Here is a 16,890-nt window from a genome sequence, read left to right on the forward strand (position 1 = left end):
GTCCCTGTCCCCGCCCCGCGGTCACGCGCGCGCCAGGCCCCGCCCCTGCGATTGTGCGGACCGGCTGTGGCGCCGCGGGGAGACCCCGAGCTGCGGCCCCGGTGGGTGAGCCCGCGGAGGGCGGCGAGCGGGGCCGGGGGACTGCTGGGACAGGCCAGGGTCGCTGGGGGGCGGCCTGGGGCCGAGGGTGCGGGCTGTTGTCACAGGGACGCTCAGGACCCCTCCTCGCTGTGTGGCCACCCAGGTCCTCGCGGCCTTGCTCGGGCCCGGCGGGCCGCGGACCGTCGGCGGGCTCGGGGTCCCCAGCCTAGACCCCAGCACCTGGGTCAAGCGGCATCGTGGGGGATGGGCAGGAATGGATTTTGCCCAGAGCAGCGCAGCCGGCGTCCCGGGGCGGGAGGAGGGGACGGGGAGCCTGCTCTGCGCGCGCGGGGCGCCAGGACCCCAGGGGATGCTGCGCACCCAGAATTAATGTCGGAGCCCCTGACGTTCTCCCAGAAGCAGCCGGAAGTCTGGATGAGAACGCCGCGGGTGGGCACGGGGGTAGGCGTGGCCTCGGGGTGGAGCCCACCCCCAGCGCTGCGGTCCGCCGTCGTGGGGGAGCCCGCCGTGTGCGCACTTGGGAAGCCTCGGAGCCTCGCGGGTCGCCACCCGCTCACCCCCCCGGCCGGGCGGCCTGGAGTGCGCCCGCCCGCGGACCTGGTTCTGCCGGCGCTGCCCCCCGTTAAGTTCCCTGGGGAGGGGGGCAGAGAAAGAAAGAAACAGGTTCTCTTGTGCCAAGAAGTGTTAAGCCTAATTAGTCTTTAGGCTTCTCATTAAGAACTCGTTTATCAGGTTGAGACTTGTTGATGGAGGGAGAGAAGGCACCCGGGACTCGGGCAGGTGGGTTTCGGGGAGGGTGAGCGATGAAGCCCCCTCTGCACAGGCTGTTGGCTTCCTCTCTCGGACCAGCATGGCCCGCGGGGAATGTAAGCCATCTGGCTCAGACGCCCTGCGGTCTGATGCGCCTGGACTCTGGCCAGCATTGCTGGCTGAAGTCCCAACCGTGATTGCTCGTCTCTCTGTCCCGCCCGCCCCCATCCCACCCTAAGGATGCCCTCTTAGGTGAAGGCTCTGGGTCAGGCCAGGTCCTCTGGCTCCAGCATGGCCCTGCAAGCCTGCTGCTGCTCCGCTGCCGCCCTGCAGAGGAGGCTGCCCATCCTGGCATGGCTGCCCAGCTACTCCGGGCAGTGGCTGAAGATGGACTTCATTGCTGGACTCTCAGTTGGGCTCACGGTCATTCCCCAGGCATTGGCCTATGCTGAAGTGGCTGGACTCCCACCCCAGGTGAGGTGCCTGACCCCATGTCTTAGCGCCTGGCCAGAAACAGAGTAGAAATACGTGGTGTCAATTCCAGACAGCTTCAGACATCCCAGGTTTCCAAACCCAGGGTGCCCAAGGAAGCCTTGGTTTACGATCTATAACGTGTGACTGCCTTTGGGCAGTCATAGGCTCCTCGGCCTGCTGGTCACACACAGGCACTGAGCTAGCAGGGCTGTCCAGTTGGGACCAGCAGAATGACTCACAGTGGACTTAAGAACGTTTCCTCAGACTTGCAGATTCAGATCTAAGCACACAGGCCTTTGTGCTCCCTGCAGGCAGCACCTTCCCTTCTCCTCCAACCTGGTCATCAGCACCCCAAGGCCCCAGTTGGGTGCTAGTAGAAAAAAGGCCTGTAATTACTGCAGGTCCGAATTGTGGATGGTAGAGGTGGGTGTTCCGCCCTGCCTGTGTGTGCCGGTGTATCCAGAGTACACAGTCGACACCCTCAGCTCCCCTGTGCTTGGACACGCGCTCCAGGGACGTGAGTGGATGTGCCCTGGGCCTCCTGAGTGCTCACCACTGTCTCTCTCCAACAGTACGGCCTCTACTCTGCCTTCATGGGCTGCTTTGTGTACTTCTTCCTGGGCACCTCCCGGGATGTGACTCTGGGCCCCACAGCCATCATGTCCCTCCTGGTCTCCTTCTACACCCTCCATGAGCCGGCCTATGCTGTGCTGCTGGCCTTTTTGTCGGGCTGTATCCAGCTGGCCATGGGGTTCCTGTGTTTGGGTAAGACTCAGCCTCCGGCCACAGGCAGGAGGAGCCTCAGCTCTGCTCTTCCTAGGGTACCGAGGCACTCACCTGGGGATGCCCATAACCTCAGCATTACCTTTGCATTCCACGGGCTATCCCGGGGTGGGGGGTGCTATGAGTCCCCAGACCTACTGTATTCTGCTTAGCAGCCAGGACACTTGGAGAAGTGCCCCAGGCCTCAGACCCTAGTCTCCCTTTCCTGCTCTCCAAAAACAGCTATAACAGGGTATGTCACTCATCAGTCCTTGCCTGCAGCATCTGCTCCCCAGCCCCACCCAGGCCACCTCACCCAGTCCCCCATCCACCCTTATCCTCTGGGACTGGGTAGAGCTGCGACCGTTTGAGTATTCTCTCTTGGCCGGCCAGGGTTCCTGCTGGACTTTATCTCCTGCCCTGTCATTAAAGGCTTCACCTCTGCTGCTACCATCATCATTGGCTTCGGACAGATCAAGGTAGGCACAGTGCCCAACCCAGGGCACGGGTCTGGCTGGGTACAGGATGGAGGCCAGTCATGATGTTTGCGGGCGGTAGATCCCTTGCTGTTTGAGACGATCTGTTCTCCAGGATCGAGAAGAACACAGTGCTCTCCTGGGTCCCCTGTTAATGAAATGACCCTCCTGGAGGAGATGTTGAATGGTGGTCAGATTTCGCAGCAGATAATTTGGGGGGCCCGTCATTCCGTCCCGGGGCTGGCCTGAGTTCTGGGGCCAGTGTGCTCGGATGGCTCACAGGGCGCCTCTCTTCTGCTGCCTTGCCTGGGCGCGCCCTGGCCGCACTGAGGTCACGCGTGCTGCCAGAATTTTGACAAGCAAGTTATTTCCCCACACTCATGTAGCTAGATAATTTTGGATTTGTTTTTCTCAATTTCTAATTAATATTTTCAAATGCCATGCTTTCTATATTTCTGTTTAAAGCATCTGTAAGAAGTACTAGAGTCAGTAATCACTGGTTATCTGAGGATGGCATTTACTCTCCTTTTACTGGGTCCTAAGTCCCTTGAGGGCAGGAATAGTTTGGCTCCTGTCCAGGGCCGCCCAGTGCTGTGCTTGGTGTGAAGTAGTGAGCAGTCAGCTGTGTGTGTGCGGAATGGAACTGAGCTCAGTTCTATAGATGGGGCTGCGGGCCCCTGATGGCAGCAGGCTCAGGGCCACACCCTTGCCTCCTGACCCGATGTCACCATCTGGGCCTCTGCAAGGCATGCTTCCCAAGGCCAGGCTCTGCTCCAGGCTGGCAGTGACACTCTGCCCTGACTGGGGCAAAGTGAGAAAATCAAGGGCAGGAGGGGGTGTGTGTGTGAATAAAGCAGCTGGCACTTTTGCAGTCTGACTGTGTGCCAGGCGCTGGGTTAAATAAACACTTTCCACGTGTTTAATTCCCACTATGCCCCTGGGAGGTGGGCTTATCATGATCTCCATTTTGGAGAGGAGGATACTTGGAAAGGTAGGTGTGGGCAAATGTGATAATCTATCACACACACGTGTGTCAGGGCTCGCTTGGCAAACACTGTTTCGTGGGATGGTCTGCCCTTTATTCTGGAAACAACATCCTTCATTTTTAGTGTTGAGAATGTTCTTTTACATGATCACCATGAGAGTAGAAGGACCTTATTCATAACTTTCCTACTTGGAAACCTTACCACCCCCCAACACCCAGAGTCTTTACAACCTTGACTAGGTCATAACTGCAGGGGGTGTGGGGAGGGTCCTGCTGACATTCCCAGGACAGAATCCCCCGCTTCCCAGGATCAGTCCTTTCCACTTACCCTGCGTGCCCCTCCCCCGCCCATGAATGCTGCAGGAGGTTTTGGGGCAGGGTCCTGGGAGCCTGTGGCCTGGGGCTGTGGGCACTTCCCAGGATCAGTCCTTTCCACTTACCCTGCGTGCCCCTCCCCCGCTCATGAATGCTGCAGGAGGTTTTGGGGCAGGGTCCTGGGAGCCTGTGGCCTGGGGCTGTGGGCCTTGAGTCCCCTCTCTGATCCCCCCTGTGGGGTGTCAGCCAAAGCAGAGAACTAAAGCACAGCGTAGAGCCCCTTCTCCCTCCCAGACACTCCCGAGTGCTGGGATCCCGGTGGGAGGCCCTGCCTTGGCTGGATGTCGCCCCATCCCGCTTCCCTGGGGCCCGTGGGTTCTTCCAGGAAAGGTCTGCGTGGCCGGGGCGGCCCGCTGAGTGATGGACGCGGCCCCGAGCCAATGGCGGCGAGGCAGGGCGAGCCGCCCAGGGCCTCGGTCCCACGCCCCGGTCAGATGGATCCGTGGAACCTGTCTCTCTGCTCTGGGATCGCCCTTTTTCTAAGATATTTTCAAAGTAATTTAGAAAAACATGTCATTGGCTGAAACATTGTCAAGTAGTGTCTCACTCGAGGAGAACTTTGATCTGCCCTTTGGGGCTTTGGGAATGGGCAGGGGGTCCACTGAGAGCCCTGAGATGGGCACCCTGGAAGGGCCTTGGTGGGGGCTGGGATTCTGGCCTGGGGTGAGGCCAGGAGGCCCAGTCACCTCTTCCCCTGGTAGGAGGAGGGAGGGGAGTTGGGGAAGCTTATCTAATCGGAGTCTCTGCTGCGGTTGAACAGAACCTCCTGGGACTACAAAACATCCCCAGGCAGTTTTTCCTGCAAGTGTACCACACCTTCCTCAATATCGGAGAGACCAGGTACCCTGTTGCTTTTGTGTCTCCCCCTATGTAAGGAAGCTCTTCCTTCCAGACCCCACTCCTATCCCCACATCTGTTTCCATCCCAGATGGAGATTATTCCTTCTGGGGCCCTGCTGCCTAAACAGGGGTCCCCAGAGCAGCAGCAGCACCTGGGGCTGGTTAGAAATGCAGACCCTCAGACCTGCTCAGTTGCAGCCGGCTTTCTAACAAGAGCCCTAGCTGGCCCCTGTGTGAGGGAAAGTTTGAGAAGCTCCGTCCTGGGGAGCCTGAGAGTGGTCACCTTGACTCCTCCACGGAGTTGCCTTGGGTGGTAGGAACGGGAGGAGACCACACAAGGAAAGAGCAGGAACAAAGGCCACCAGAAGGCTTGTGTTGTTGCCTGAGTTGGGTGGTGACCAGTCCTCTGTCCGCAGGGTGGGCGATGCCATCCTGGGGTTGGTCTGCATGGTGCTGCTGCTGGTGCTGAAGCTGATGCGAGACCACATGCCCCCTGTCCATCCCGAGATGCCCCCCGGTGTGCGGTTCAGCCATGGGCTGGTTTGGACTGCCACAACAGGTAAGGGACAGGTTCCACCTACAGTGTGCACAACCTAGGCTGCACGTTGTGGTCACCGGGAAGTCCTGGGTCCCACTCCTAGAGGCTCCTGTGTCGTGGGTCTGGGCGTGACTTGGGCGTTGGAATGACTGAAACTCAGTAGGTGGTTCTGATACCAGCCAGATCTGAGAACACAGGTCTGCAATAGTCATTACCTGTTACACCTTCCTCTGTGTAACGGAGACAAATTATTCAAAGTGACATGAATACCATGAGAGGCCCGAAGTGACTGCCTTTCAGCAACTCCCCTGTCAGAGGGAGAAAGCTGAACGTGACAGCCCTGAGTCAAAGTTAGCTTCTCTTTGTTATTGTAAAGACAAGGAAGTTTCACAAGAAAAATCAGTTGATTCAATTATCAAAGAAAGACATGAAAAAAAAGGCAGTGTAAAACTAGTACTAGCAGTAAAATTAACAATGTGACTTCCAGAATGCAATTTGTAAAAAGCTAAGTCAATCCACCAACAAATAGCTTGCCCTTAGCAAACATGTTTTCCCTACAGCAATTTCCTTAACATATCTTAACAACCATCAGTAGGTTAAATAGTTAATAGTCCTTCCAGCCGGAATCGAACCAGCGACCTAAAATAGTCAAAGTACACCATCCCATCCCTAACCAGTGATTAGAATTGATTAGATGGGCTTTCGCCAGACTGTCTGTGGACTATTGTCCTCTGCTCAAGGGCTTTAACCCCATGCATGCATTTACCTAATTAGTCAAAGTACACCATCCCATCCCTAACCAGTGATTAGAATTGATTAGATGGGCTTTCGCCAAACTGTCTGTGGACTATTGTCCTCTGCTCAAGGGCTTTAACCCCATGCATGCATTTACCTAATAATCCTATTCTAAGATCAAAAGAGAATCAAAATTTCTAACTCCTCAACAATTACCAGCCCTGGGGACCTCACCCCCACCCGGGGCACATTGGGCAGCGTTGGAGAACGTTCTTGGTTGATGCTACTGGGGAGGCTGTTGCTGGCGTCTAGCAGGTAGACAGCAGGGATAACCCTTAATGTCCAGCACTGCACAGCCTCCCACAGCACGGAGTGATGCCGTGCCAAGGTTAAGAGACCCTGGTCTGTGGGCAGGTCCCTGCGCGAGAAGACAAAGTCCACTGGGCCTAAGTGGTTCTGTTTTAATTGTGCGCTTGCTACGGGTGGAAGCTTAGCCTCAGATGGGAGTCTACAGGTTGAGTCTCAGTTACCGAAGGGCCCCTTAAGAAAGGCCATGGTAAAGCCTTTAGGGTGGGAGGGGCAGCATGGCCTGTGCTCCTTGAAGGGCCACCTCATTGAAGGGGAGGAGGAAACCTTTCCTCAATGCATCCCGTGCTCTGGTCACCAAGATGGTCACAGGGGTCCCAGTGGCTGAGTGCCGGTCAGTGACTTCCAGAGAGGAGGACACACGCCGCCAAGGAGGAAGCACCCGTGTTTACTGAGCCTTCTGTCAGAGCTGGCGGGAAATGGGAATAACAGGAACGTGGCCCTGCTGTTTGGGGGCTGCAAAATCCAACAGCCACGAGAGAGACGGGAGGTAGATGTAGCCCTCGAGTCACTTCCAGATGCTCGAGCTGGGTCCAGTTCCCTGTGGTCAATCACCAGATCACCAGATCCCGTTCTGCAGACTGGAGACTGCAGGTAAACACTGAGAGCTGGCAGGGTGGGACAAGCTCCGGGTTTACAGTGGACACATCAGGCTTCAAGTCCAGCTCCGCCTGGCGTTTGATCTTACAGAGTCACTTTCCGAATGTAGCTCATTTGTCTGTGAGGTGGTGAAAACAGTGCCTGTGGGGTGCTGTGTTCTCTAAACCCCTGGTGCTCAGCGTGGCCTGGGGCTGGCAGCCTGTGCACCCCCTGGGAGCCTCCTGGAAATGCAGAACCTCAGGCCCCACCCCAGACCTCCAAATCTGAATCTGCATTTTAACATTATCTGTCATCCCCACGTGATTCGTGAACACATTAAAGTTTGGGAAATGCTGCTCTGAGACCCCTGATTTTCTCAGGGACTTGTTTTGTGTTCTTTTATGAGATGATTGGTCAGGGGCGGCCACAAGAGGAAAGGCTCAAGGAAAAAAAAAACTAAGTTTATTGTACTCACAGGTCCCAGGGACAGGAGGCACTACATACCCCACAGGGCCACAGGGGAAAGACGCCAGGGTGGCCAGGAGGCAGGAGAAGGGAGTGACAGGGAGCTTTAGGCCACAGCCCTTGTTGGGGTTTCCATGCTAAAAGACAAGGTAGTGCCAGTGAACAGTGTGAGTAATGTTGGTGGGCTTTGGGCTACAGGAAAAGAAGAGTGTCCTGGTTCCAGGAGAGAAAGAGAGGAGAATCCTTTTCTCTTTTTTGCTCCATCTGGGCCCCCGGTTGATTGCATGGTGACTGTCCACATTGAGAATGGCTCTTTCCCATTCAGACCACTGACTCATAGGCCAATCTCCTCTGGAAACACCCTCCAAACACACCCAGAACTAATGCTTTACCATTCTCTAGGTGTTCATTAATCTAGTCAAGTTATCTCCTAAAATTAACCATCATAGTAGCCCTGGCAGGGACAGTCTCCTCTCAGCCAGAAAGGTGTTCTAAGGTGTGGAAATATCATGATACACAGAAAAGTTAAACATATTTACAGTACAGGGCTGCAGTCTCCTCTGTCCTCAGAGTGTATAGCGTTGCCTTAGGAAACTGCAGGGATATTATTTTCCCCATTTTCCCAATGAGGAAAATGAGGCTCTAAAACATGAAACATAAATCAACAAAACAGAACTTCTCAAAGTCACATAGCTAGAAAGAGGCAGAATGAGGACTTGCTTGCAGGTCACCTGCCTTGTTTTCCTGATTAGCCTGTCTAGAAGTCTGTCAACTTTATTGATCATCTCATAGAACCAACTTCAGTTTCATTGATCTTTCTATTGCTTTTGTCTTCTAGTTCATTGATTTCTGCTCCGATCTTCATTATTTCCTTTCTTCTGCTTCCTTTGAGTTTACATTGCCTTTTTTTAATTTTAATTCTTATAGTGCAAGCCAAAGTCTTTGATTTAAAAGCTTTTTTCTTTTTTAATATAGATGTGTAGAGGCTGGCCAGGTAGCTCAGTTGGTTAGAGCGTGGTGCTGATAACACCAAGGTCCAGAGTTCCATCCCTTTACCAGCCAGCCACCAAAAAATAAAAGTAATATAGATGTTTAAGTGCTATAAATTTTCCACTCAGTGCTGCCTTAGCTGTATCCTACAATTTTGGTAGGTTGTGTTTTCATTTTCATTCAGTCTAAATAGCTTTCCATTTTGACTTCTCTGTTGACCTGTGGATTATTTAGAAGTAGATTATTTGATTTCTGCTTTGAACCATGGGAGTTATTTAGTTTCCAAATATTTGTGGGGGATTATGCAGTTAGTATTTTAGTATTGATTTTTAATTTAATTCTATCATGGTCAGAAAACATACTTTGTATGATTTAAATCAATTTACCTTTACTGAGACTTGTATTGTAGCCTAGAACATAGTCTGTGTTAGTGAATGTTCTGTGTACACGTGAGAACACATACTCTGCTGTTATTGGGTAGAGTGTTCTATAAACATCAGTTAGACGGTCAAGCTGGTTATTGCAGGCTATTATATTTTTGTTGATTCTCTTACTACTTGTTCCATCGGTTACTGAGAGAAGAGTGTTGAAATCCGCCTATAGTTATGGATTGTCTACTTTCCTTTCATATCAAGCAGTTATCATTTCATGTATTTTGAAGCTCTGTTATTAGGTACATAAGCATATAGAATTATAACTTTGTCTTGAAAAGACCCTCTTTATACCTGGCAGTATTCTTTGTCTTGAAATCTACTTTGTCTAGTATTAATAGAGCTACTCCAGCTTTATTTTGCTTAGTATTAGCATATCTTTTCTCATTCTTTTAACCTAGTTAACCTATTTGTGTCTTTATGTTTAAAGTCTATTTTTTGTGGGCAGCACAATGATGTTTGCTTTTAGTCTAATCTGACCATCTCTGCCTTTTATGTGGAGCATTTAAACACTTATATTTAGTGTGATTATTGATGTGTTTGGCTTTGGATCTACCATGTTGCTGTTTGTTTCCTGTTTATCTCATTTGTTCTTTGTTCCCTTTTCCCTCTCTTTCTACCTTCTCTTGGAATGAGTATTTTCTTTATGATTTCATTTTATTTCCTTTATTGGCTTATTAGGTATAATGGTGTGTGTGTGTGTGTGTGTGTGTGTCTGTGTGTGTCTGTGTGTGTTTTTGTTTGTGTTTTTTTCAGTGGTTGCTTTAGGATTTATGGTGTACACCTTCATATTAATACAGTATATTTTCATCTTCGTTTATGATGTAAGAACTTTATAACAGGACACTTCCATTGCTCCTTCCAGCCTTTGTGCTGTTGTACATTTTTCTCCTACATCTATTATAAACACCACAACAATCATTATTATCGCTGACTTAAGCATGTAGCTGCTTTGGAGGTATAGATAATAAAAACAAAGTCTCATATTTAGCCACATGGTCACTATTTCTGGTGTTTGTCATTCCTTTGTGGAGATCCAGGTTTCCATCTGGTATCATTTTTCTTCTACCTGAAGGACTTCCTTTATTGTGTATTGTGGTTCAGACCTGCTGCTGCTGAATTCTCTTAGCTTTTATATGTCTGAAAACGTCATTTTTTTTGCCTTCATTTTTCAAGGATAGTTTTGCTGGAAATAGAATTCCACAATTTTTTTTTTCTTTTGGTACTTTAAAGATGCTGTTTGGCTATCCTCTGGCCTCCTTTGTTTGAATAAGAAGGGTGGCTGTCATTCTTACATTTGTTTGCCCATAGATGACATTTTCTCCACCATGCTTTTAAAATATCTTCCTCATTATAGGCTTTAGGCAATTTTATTATAATCTGTGGTGTGGTTGTTTTTTTTCTTTTTCTTCTTCTGTGATTCTTGTGCTTAGAATTGATTGAGTCTTGGACATGTGGACTTGCAGTTTTCATCAAATTTGGAAAACTATGCAGCCATCATTTCTCCACATCTTCGCAGTGTCCCCCCATGCCACTCTACAGACTTTCTCTGCAGACTCCAGGACATGTATATTAGGCAACTCGACGTTGTCCCACAGCTCACGGATGCTCTGTACAGTTTTCAATGGGTCTTTTCCTCTGTGTTTCATTTTGGATAGTTTCTACTGCTACCCCTTCACGTTCACTAGTCTTTTCTTTTCTATAACGTCTAATCTCTTGTTAATAGAATCCAGTCTGTTTTTCTTCTCATTGTGGTTCTCGTTTCTACAAGTTTAATTGGGTCTGGAGAACATGCGGTAGATGATGTGCACACAGGTCCCATGCATGGCTGCTCTGCTATCCCACCCCTGTGTGCACTCCATGGGGCCATGTGCTCATACCTGCCACCCAGTCACATGAATCAATGCTGGGAGTCACAGGGTGCAGGGTGAGGTTTTGTCTGCCTCTGGTTAACTGCAATAGATACACTCAAGGGCTGGGGTGTGTTACCTGGAGGCAGACACATTTTCCTGTGCTTGCCAGGGGCAGGTCTCACCAATATGTCTCCTTCTCTCCTAGCTCGAAATGCCCTGGTGGTCTCCTTTGCAGCCCTGGTTGCGTACTCCTTCGAGGTGACTGGATACCAGCCTTTCATTCTAACTGGGGAGACAGCTGAGGGTCTCCCTCCAGTCCGGACCCCTCCCTTCTCAGTCACCACTGCCAACAGGACCATCTCTTTCACCGAGATGGTGCAGGTGGGCACAGATGGGAGCCAGGACAACATAGCCGCAGCCTAGTTCGGTATCCTTGACACGTACGCTTAGTGACAGGAGATCTGACTTCAGTTAGGACTTCCAAGTCCTCAGGAAGGGGTGTCTCTGGGTAAGAGTTTTGAATGAATTTCAGATTGGACACACCCTCAAGGGAAATCGCATTGTTTTTCTGCTTGGAACCCAGGGGCATTCCTCCTGTTTTAGATGCTGGCAGAGAATGAGTTTGCCTGTTTTTCTCAGTGTCTTGATCCTTGTATAATAAGCAGATGTCTCCTTGCCTGTGTAAGCTCAATCCTGCAGCTGAAGTACTGTCTCCACCTTGGAGGGTCACTGCCTGATAGATTGTCCTCTCCTTTCCCAAAGTTAGGGAGGCCATTCACTGTCTCTCTCTCTCCTCTCTCAGGACATGGGGGCTGGGCTGGCTGTGGTGCCCTTGGTGGGCCTCCTGGAGAGCATCGCGGTGGCAAAGGCCTTTGGTAAGATGCCCACCACCCACCCCACCCCTGCATCCCAGTGATCTCATCCCCAAGGCTCTCCTACGTGGCTTGGCTTGTCTGCTTGCTTTATCTGCTCCCATTTTTAAAATCTGAATTTTTATCCAAGTAATACATGCTCATGTTTATACACACACGCACAATAAAAATGGACTTTTAATGAAAAACCCCATCCAGTGGTGTGCTGGTAGATGTTTTAACAGACTGCTCTCTGTGGAAAGAAAGGGCTTTGTTTTGTAGCCTTTGCTGATGTCTGTGGTACAAATGCTCCTATTGTGGCTGGTTTTAAGCCGAGCATGATGTTACTGAACATGGAGTTTGAACACCCAGTTGGGATGAAATGTGCGTTAGCAACCACTGTATGGAATCTCCATCATCTAGATACAGTAGGCGTAAGAAACCTCATCAGTAATAGTAAAATATAGTCAAATGAACTAAGAAGCAACGAGTTTTAAGTATTATCTTTTTGGTTGGTTGGGGTTTTTTGTGGGGCTTTTTTGGGTTTTTTTGCAGCTGGCCAGTAAGGGGATCCAAACTCTTGACCTTCGTATTATCAACACCATGCTGTAACCCGCTGAGCCAGCCTTATCTTTGTTTTTAATGAAAATTGTCTAATTGAAAGTTTTCATTTAGTTGGTACTGATGGCCGTGTTTAATAACTGACTCACACAATTCCTAGAAACACACCATGTGCTTTCTGCAGCTGGCTCAGCACGCCTGGCCGGTCCCCTCTGGTTCACCGCTGCACGATTCTCTCCTTCATAAGTGGAGGCTGTTAAATCCTTCCCTTGTCCCCTCTTAGTTCACTGTACTTCCTTCCAGCTTTGTGTCATCCATGCAGATGACACTTTTTTTTTTTTCCTTTTTGTCTTTTTTCGTGACCGGTAACGGGATCGCAACCCTCGGTGTCGCGCCCGTACCGCGACCGGCAACGGGATTGCAAACCTCGATGTCACGCCCACACCGAGCTCAACCAGTGAGCGGACCGGTCTCTATATGGGATCCGAACCCTTGGCGGGAGCGCCGCCACACTCCCAAGCGCCACACTGTACCAAGTGCGCCACCGGGCCAGCCCGTGCAGATGACACTTTAATTGCAATCTCTAACCATAATTCAGTCCTCCTTGCATTTGGTTATAGGTTGACTCTAATGGTTAAAACCCAATTAACAGTGTATGTTGTCACAACTCTGTAAATCCTGTTTACTGCCAGGCCAGATTGTCACTGGATAAATTTTGTTCCTCCAAGTTCTACACGACTCAAAGATCCTTACCCCATTCAAAGGAGACTCTTCACTAACGTCCATTCAAAAGAGTTTTCCTTTTTAAATTCCAGCAGTTGCTCAAAATCACACCACATCTCAGTTCATTCTGTATGTGTCTCATGTCTGTCTTGTTTTTGTTTTTCTGATTCTTTCTTTGTTGTTTCAAGAAACGCAGAGTGTCTTCTGTGAATCTGCCTCTTACGGCTTTCACTCATCCTGCCTGTTTCTTAGAAAACATTCAATTTTAGGGCCGGCCCATGGCTCACTCGGGAGAGTGTGGTGCTGATAACACCAAGGCCCTGGGTTCGGATCCCATATAGGGATGGCCGGTTAGCTCACTTGGGAGAGCGTGGTGCTGACAACACCAAGTCAAGGGTTGAGATCCCCTTACCAGTCATCTTTAAAAAAAAAAAAAAAAAAAAAAATTCAGTTTTCTTTTGAAGTCATCTGGCCTCGTGTTCCATTTTGTCAAGCTGGTCATTCTCTTAAATCACAGTCGGTAAACAGCAGCCTCCTGCCTATTTTGTATGGCCAGTGACATTCTTAAACAGTTGAAAAAGGACAAAAGAATAACAATAGTTTGTGACACAAGAAAAGTACGAAATTCACATTGCAGTGTTCACACTCGGCATTTCTTGGAACGCGGCCACACTGATCCCTAATGTGCTGTCTCTGCAGCGTTAGAGTTGAGTAGCTGCGGCAGAGACTGCACAACCCTCAAAGCCTAAAATATTTGCAATCTGGCCCTTTACAGAAAAAGTCCACCACCCTCTGATTTAGATTCATGTCCCTATGTCTTCCCCTAAAATCTTGGCTGCTCACCTTTTAGAGGTCGCTTCCTCTTTGACTTTCTAGTCATCTCGACTTTTAATCTAGCGAGGTTTTTACTTTAAAATGTTCTTTTATTATAAAAGAAATATGTTGTAGAAAATGTTGAAAGTACAGGAATGAATGTAAGAGGAGACAAATTCCCTTTTACTAACCCAATTAACTACTGTTTGCGTCTTCTTGACGCAAACACACGCACGCAAGCACGCACATGCATATGGGTGTATATTTCATATGTGTGCTTATACATTGAACATTTATAAAACTCGGACAATGCTGTACGTGGAAATTTGTCACCTGTTTTTCACTTCATGAACATTTTCCTAGTGGTATTATTTATCCAGTGACAATGTTTTTACTGCTTATTNCCCTAAAATCTTGGCTGCTCACCTTTTAGAGGTCGCTTCCTCTTTGACTTTCTAGTCATCTTGACTTTTAATCTAGCGAGGTTTTTACTTTAAAATGTTCTTTTATTATAAAAGAAATATGTTGTAGAAAATGTTGAAAGTACAGGAATGAACGTAAGAGGAGACAAATTCCCTTTTACTAACCCAATTAACTACTGTTTGCGTCTTCTTGTACCTCTCTCCTCTTTTGTCCTGCACACACACGCGCGCGCGCGCACACACACCACCACACACACGCACGCACATGCATATGGGTGTATATTTCATATGTGTGCTTATACATTGAACATTTATAAAACTCGGACAATGCTGTACGTGGAAATTTGTCACCTGTTTTTCACTTCATGAACATTTTCCTAGTGGTATTATTTATCCAGTGACAATGTTTTTACTGCTTATTCTCTTTAGCGTCTCAAAATAATTACCGCATCGATGCCAACCAGGAGCTGCTGGCCATCGGTAAGCCTCCAGCCGCGGATCTTGCAGGAACTGGGTGCGCCTATGTGTCCGGCTGAGTCGTATGCAGCAGAGTGATGGCCGTGACCCACTGCGAGGGGTGGAGGTGGACCCACTGGGCCCTTTTGAAATATTAGCATGCCCTCATTCTCACATTTCCACGTGGTTCAGTTTAATCTCTAGGAACAGGGTGCTGGTGTCTGTTGTCCATTCTACCACTGTTTGGGCACCTACTGTGTACCAGACCCTGAGGTCTGTAGCCTTGGTCTATGCCAAGGAAGACCTAGAAAGTTTCACCTCCGGGAGGGAGCTTCCAGGGCTAGTGGAACCTCAGGTGAGTCTCCTGATCGTGCCCGGCCCGCCTGGGGCCTCCCTCCGGGCAGGGCAGGCAAGTGAGTGAGGCCTCAGGTGGGCCCAGGCTGTCTGGCTGTGCGGGGTGCTGTGCCGGCTCTCACAGTTCCCTTCCTCTCTTCTGGATCTGACTGCTCTAGCAGCGTGTGTTGAAAGCATGGTGGATCTTAAATGTGGTTATCATTACTGTTTGGCTGTATCAAGGGTCCCCAGCCTTCCTGCGTTTCCTTCTCACCCCTCATGAGGCGGGCACGGTCTAACCTGGGCTGCACCGCTGTGTTCCTTTCCAAGGAGGTGTCCACCTGTGACACCCCACAGCTTTGTGGCACTTTGAGTTTTGGACTCTAGCCACTTGGCTTCTTGACAGCAAAACGTGTGGGGCCCAGGATGGGCCCAAAGGGACGTTGTCAGTGCTCCTCTCGGAGCTCCTGGTGAGGGGCATTACCTAGTTGATTGGCGGAGCTCGGGTTTCCTAGGAATCGTGCACCCTCAGGCAGAGAAAATGCACAGACTGCCTCAAGCACCTGCCAATAACTCGCCCCAGTGTGATTCTCAGCACCTCATTCCTATTATTACGAAGATGGCCTGGAACTACCCTGCGTGGCAGGTTGTAGGGGGTAGAGCGCAGGCAGAAGTGACTGTCAGTGGGATACCATGAACCCCACAGGAGGCCCGAGCGGGGAGGGATTGTCCCCAGTCAGCGGCTGCACACACACAAGCCAGGAGGGGGTGAGGGCGATCCTGTGAGCCTGTGGTCACCGCAGCCTCTGCCAAGCGTGACAACATCCGCATTTCCTTGCCTACACCCCTCTCAGGACGTGACCTGGGCCAGGGGACCTGGGGGGCCGGGCACTGAGCAGGCCCAGCCCCAGCTGTGTCCAGACAGGCCTTGTGGTCTCTGTGAAGGCCCCTGGGGCAGACATGCTGGCGGGTGGAGTGTGACCAACGAGGGCTGATCATCTTGGTTCTCGGGTCCCAGCGAGGCTGCCAGCGGGAGTCCCGCCCAGTGTAGCCCATCAGGGTCACCCTGGGAAGGACCAGCCTTGACCACCTGCCCATCTCCCGAAAAGGAGCGGTGGGTTTGAAAGGAGCCTGGTGGATGGGCAGCTGGCTTCCAACGTGCTGGGTTTGTCTTTCGGGCACTTCCTTCCACTGCCGTGTCCCCTCTCAAGGGGCAAGCTGTCCTCTCGCTGTCATGTGGGCAAAGGCATGTGTCAGCCACGCGGTAGGCTGGCTCAGGACTGCTGTAAAGCCGGCCACAGCCCTCTCCTGCACAGGGGGGCGAGCGCCCACCGCACTGCCTCCAGCGCCCGTCCCCAGGCTGCCCTCCTGTGCCCTCTGGTTCTCACCCCCTCCTCCCGTAACTGTCCCCTCTGTTTTATGCTTTTTTACTCTCCTGGACAAACCTCTGTTTTCTCTCCAGGCCTCACCAACATGCTGGGCTCCCTCGTGTCCTCGTATCCGGTCACAGGCAGCTTTGGGCGGTGAGTAACCATGTCCTTCGTTCTCTGGGCCTTGGGGGAGGTCCCAGTCTGGAGACCCACCATCCCCTCCCCAGACCTCACCTCATTCTTCCCCTGGCCGGGAGTCTGCATCCCTCCTCCACCTGTTAACGTGTCTGGCGGGGGTCTCACGCTGCTTTCCTTCGGGGGTCGGCTGGTTTCTTTGCTGGCTTCTTTGCTCTGCAGTTTAATCCTGAGCTGTCCCCAGTGGACGCTCTCCCCGCATCTTGGTGCCAGACTTAATTCTGAAGAGAAAGTGGGACCGAAAGGACCACTCTGCCCTGGGGAAGTCGGGCCGGGGCTCAGGCCCACACCCCACGGCCCTTCTTGAATCAGGAAGCCTGGGGGTGAGCTGTGGCTGGGGAGAGAAGGGGCATTGCCTGCAGTGCCTGGTCCCCGGTCCCCGCACCGCTGAGACCAACCCTGCTGGGTGTTGGTCGCCCCACCTGGATGGGGGAAGAAGACAAGGC

At 50.9% G+C, this 16,890-nt stretch overlaps 1 protein-coding gene across 2 annotated transcripts in view; it reads left to right on the top strand.

Moving 5' to 3' along the window:
• Positions 1-31: 31 nt before the first annotated feature.
• The window catches only part of SLC26A11 (solute carrier family 26 (anion exchanger), member 11), a 22,948-nt gene continuing 6,089 nt past the window's right edge, over positions 32-16,890 (top strand). For both annotated transcript variants that reach the window (XM_008563456.1, XM_008563455.1), the window contains exons 1-10: positions 32-101; positions 1,092-1,326; positions 1,899-2,091; positions 2,482-2,567; positions 4,685-4,764; positions 5,180-5,322; positions 10,926-11,101; positions 11,523-11,595; positions 14,520-14,570; positions 16,342-16,402. In XM_008563456.1, coding sequence (XP_008561678.1) covers positions 1,144-1,326; positions 1,899-2,091; positions 2,482-2,567; positions 4,685-4,764; positions 5,180-5,322; positions 10,926-11,101; positions 11,523-11,595; positions 14,520-14,570; positions 16,342-16,402 — 1,046 coding nt within the window. In that variant the 5' untranslated portion in view covers positions 32-101; positions 1,092-1,143. The remainder of the gene's footprint in view (positions 102-1,091; positions 1,327-1,898; positions 2,092-2,481; positions 2,568-4,684; positions 4,765-5,179; positions 5,323-10,925; positions 11,102-11,522; positions 11,596-14,519; positions 14,571-16,341; positions 16,403-16,890) is intronic.

The sequence above is a fragment of the Galeopterus variegatus genome, unplaced genomic scaffold, assembly GCF_000696425.1.
Source record: "Galeopterus variegatus unplaced genomic scaffold, G_variegatus-3.0.2 Scaffold13672, whole genome shotgun sequence".
In the NCBI taxonomy this organism is placed as follows: Eukaryota; Metazoa; Chordata; class Mammalia; order Dermoptera; family Cynocephalidae; genus Galeopterus; species Galeopterus variegatus.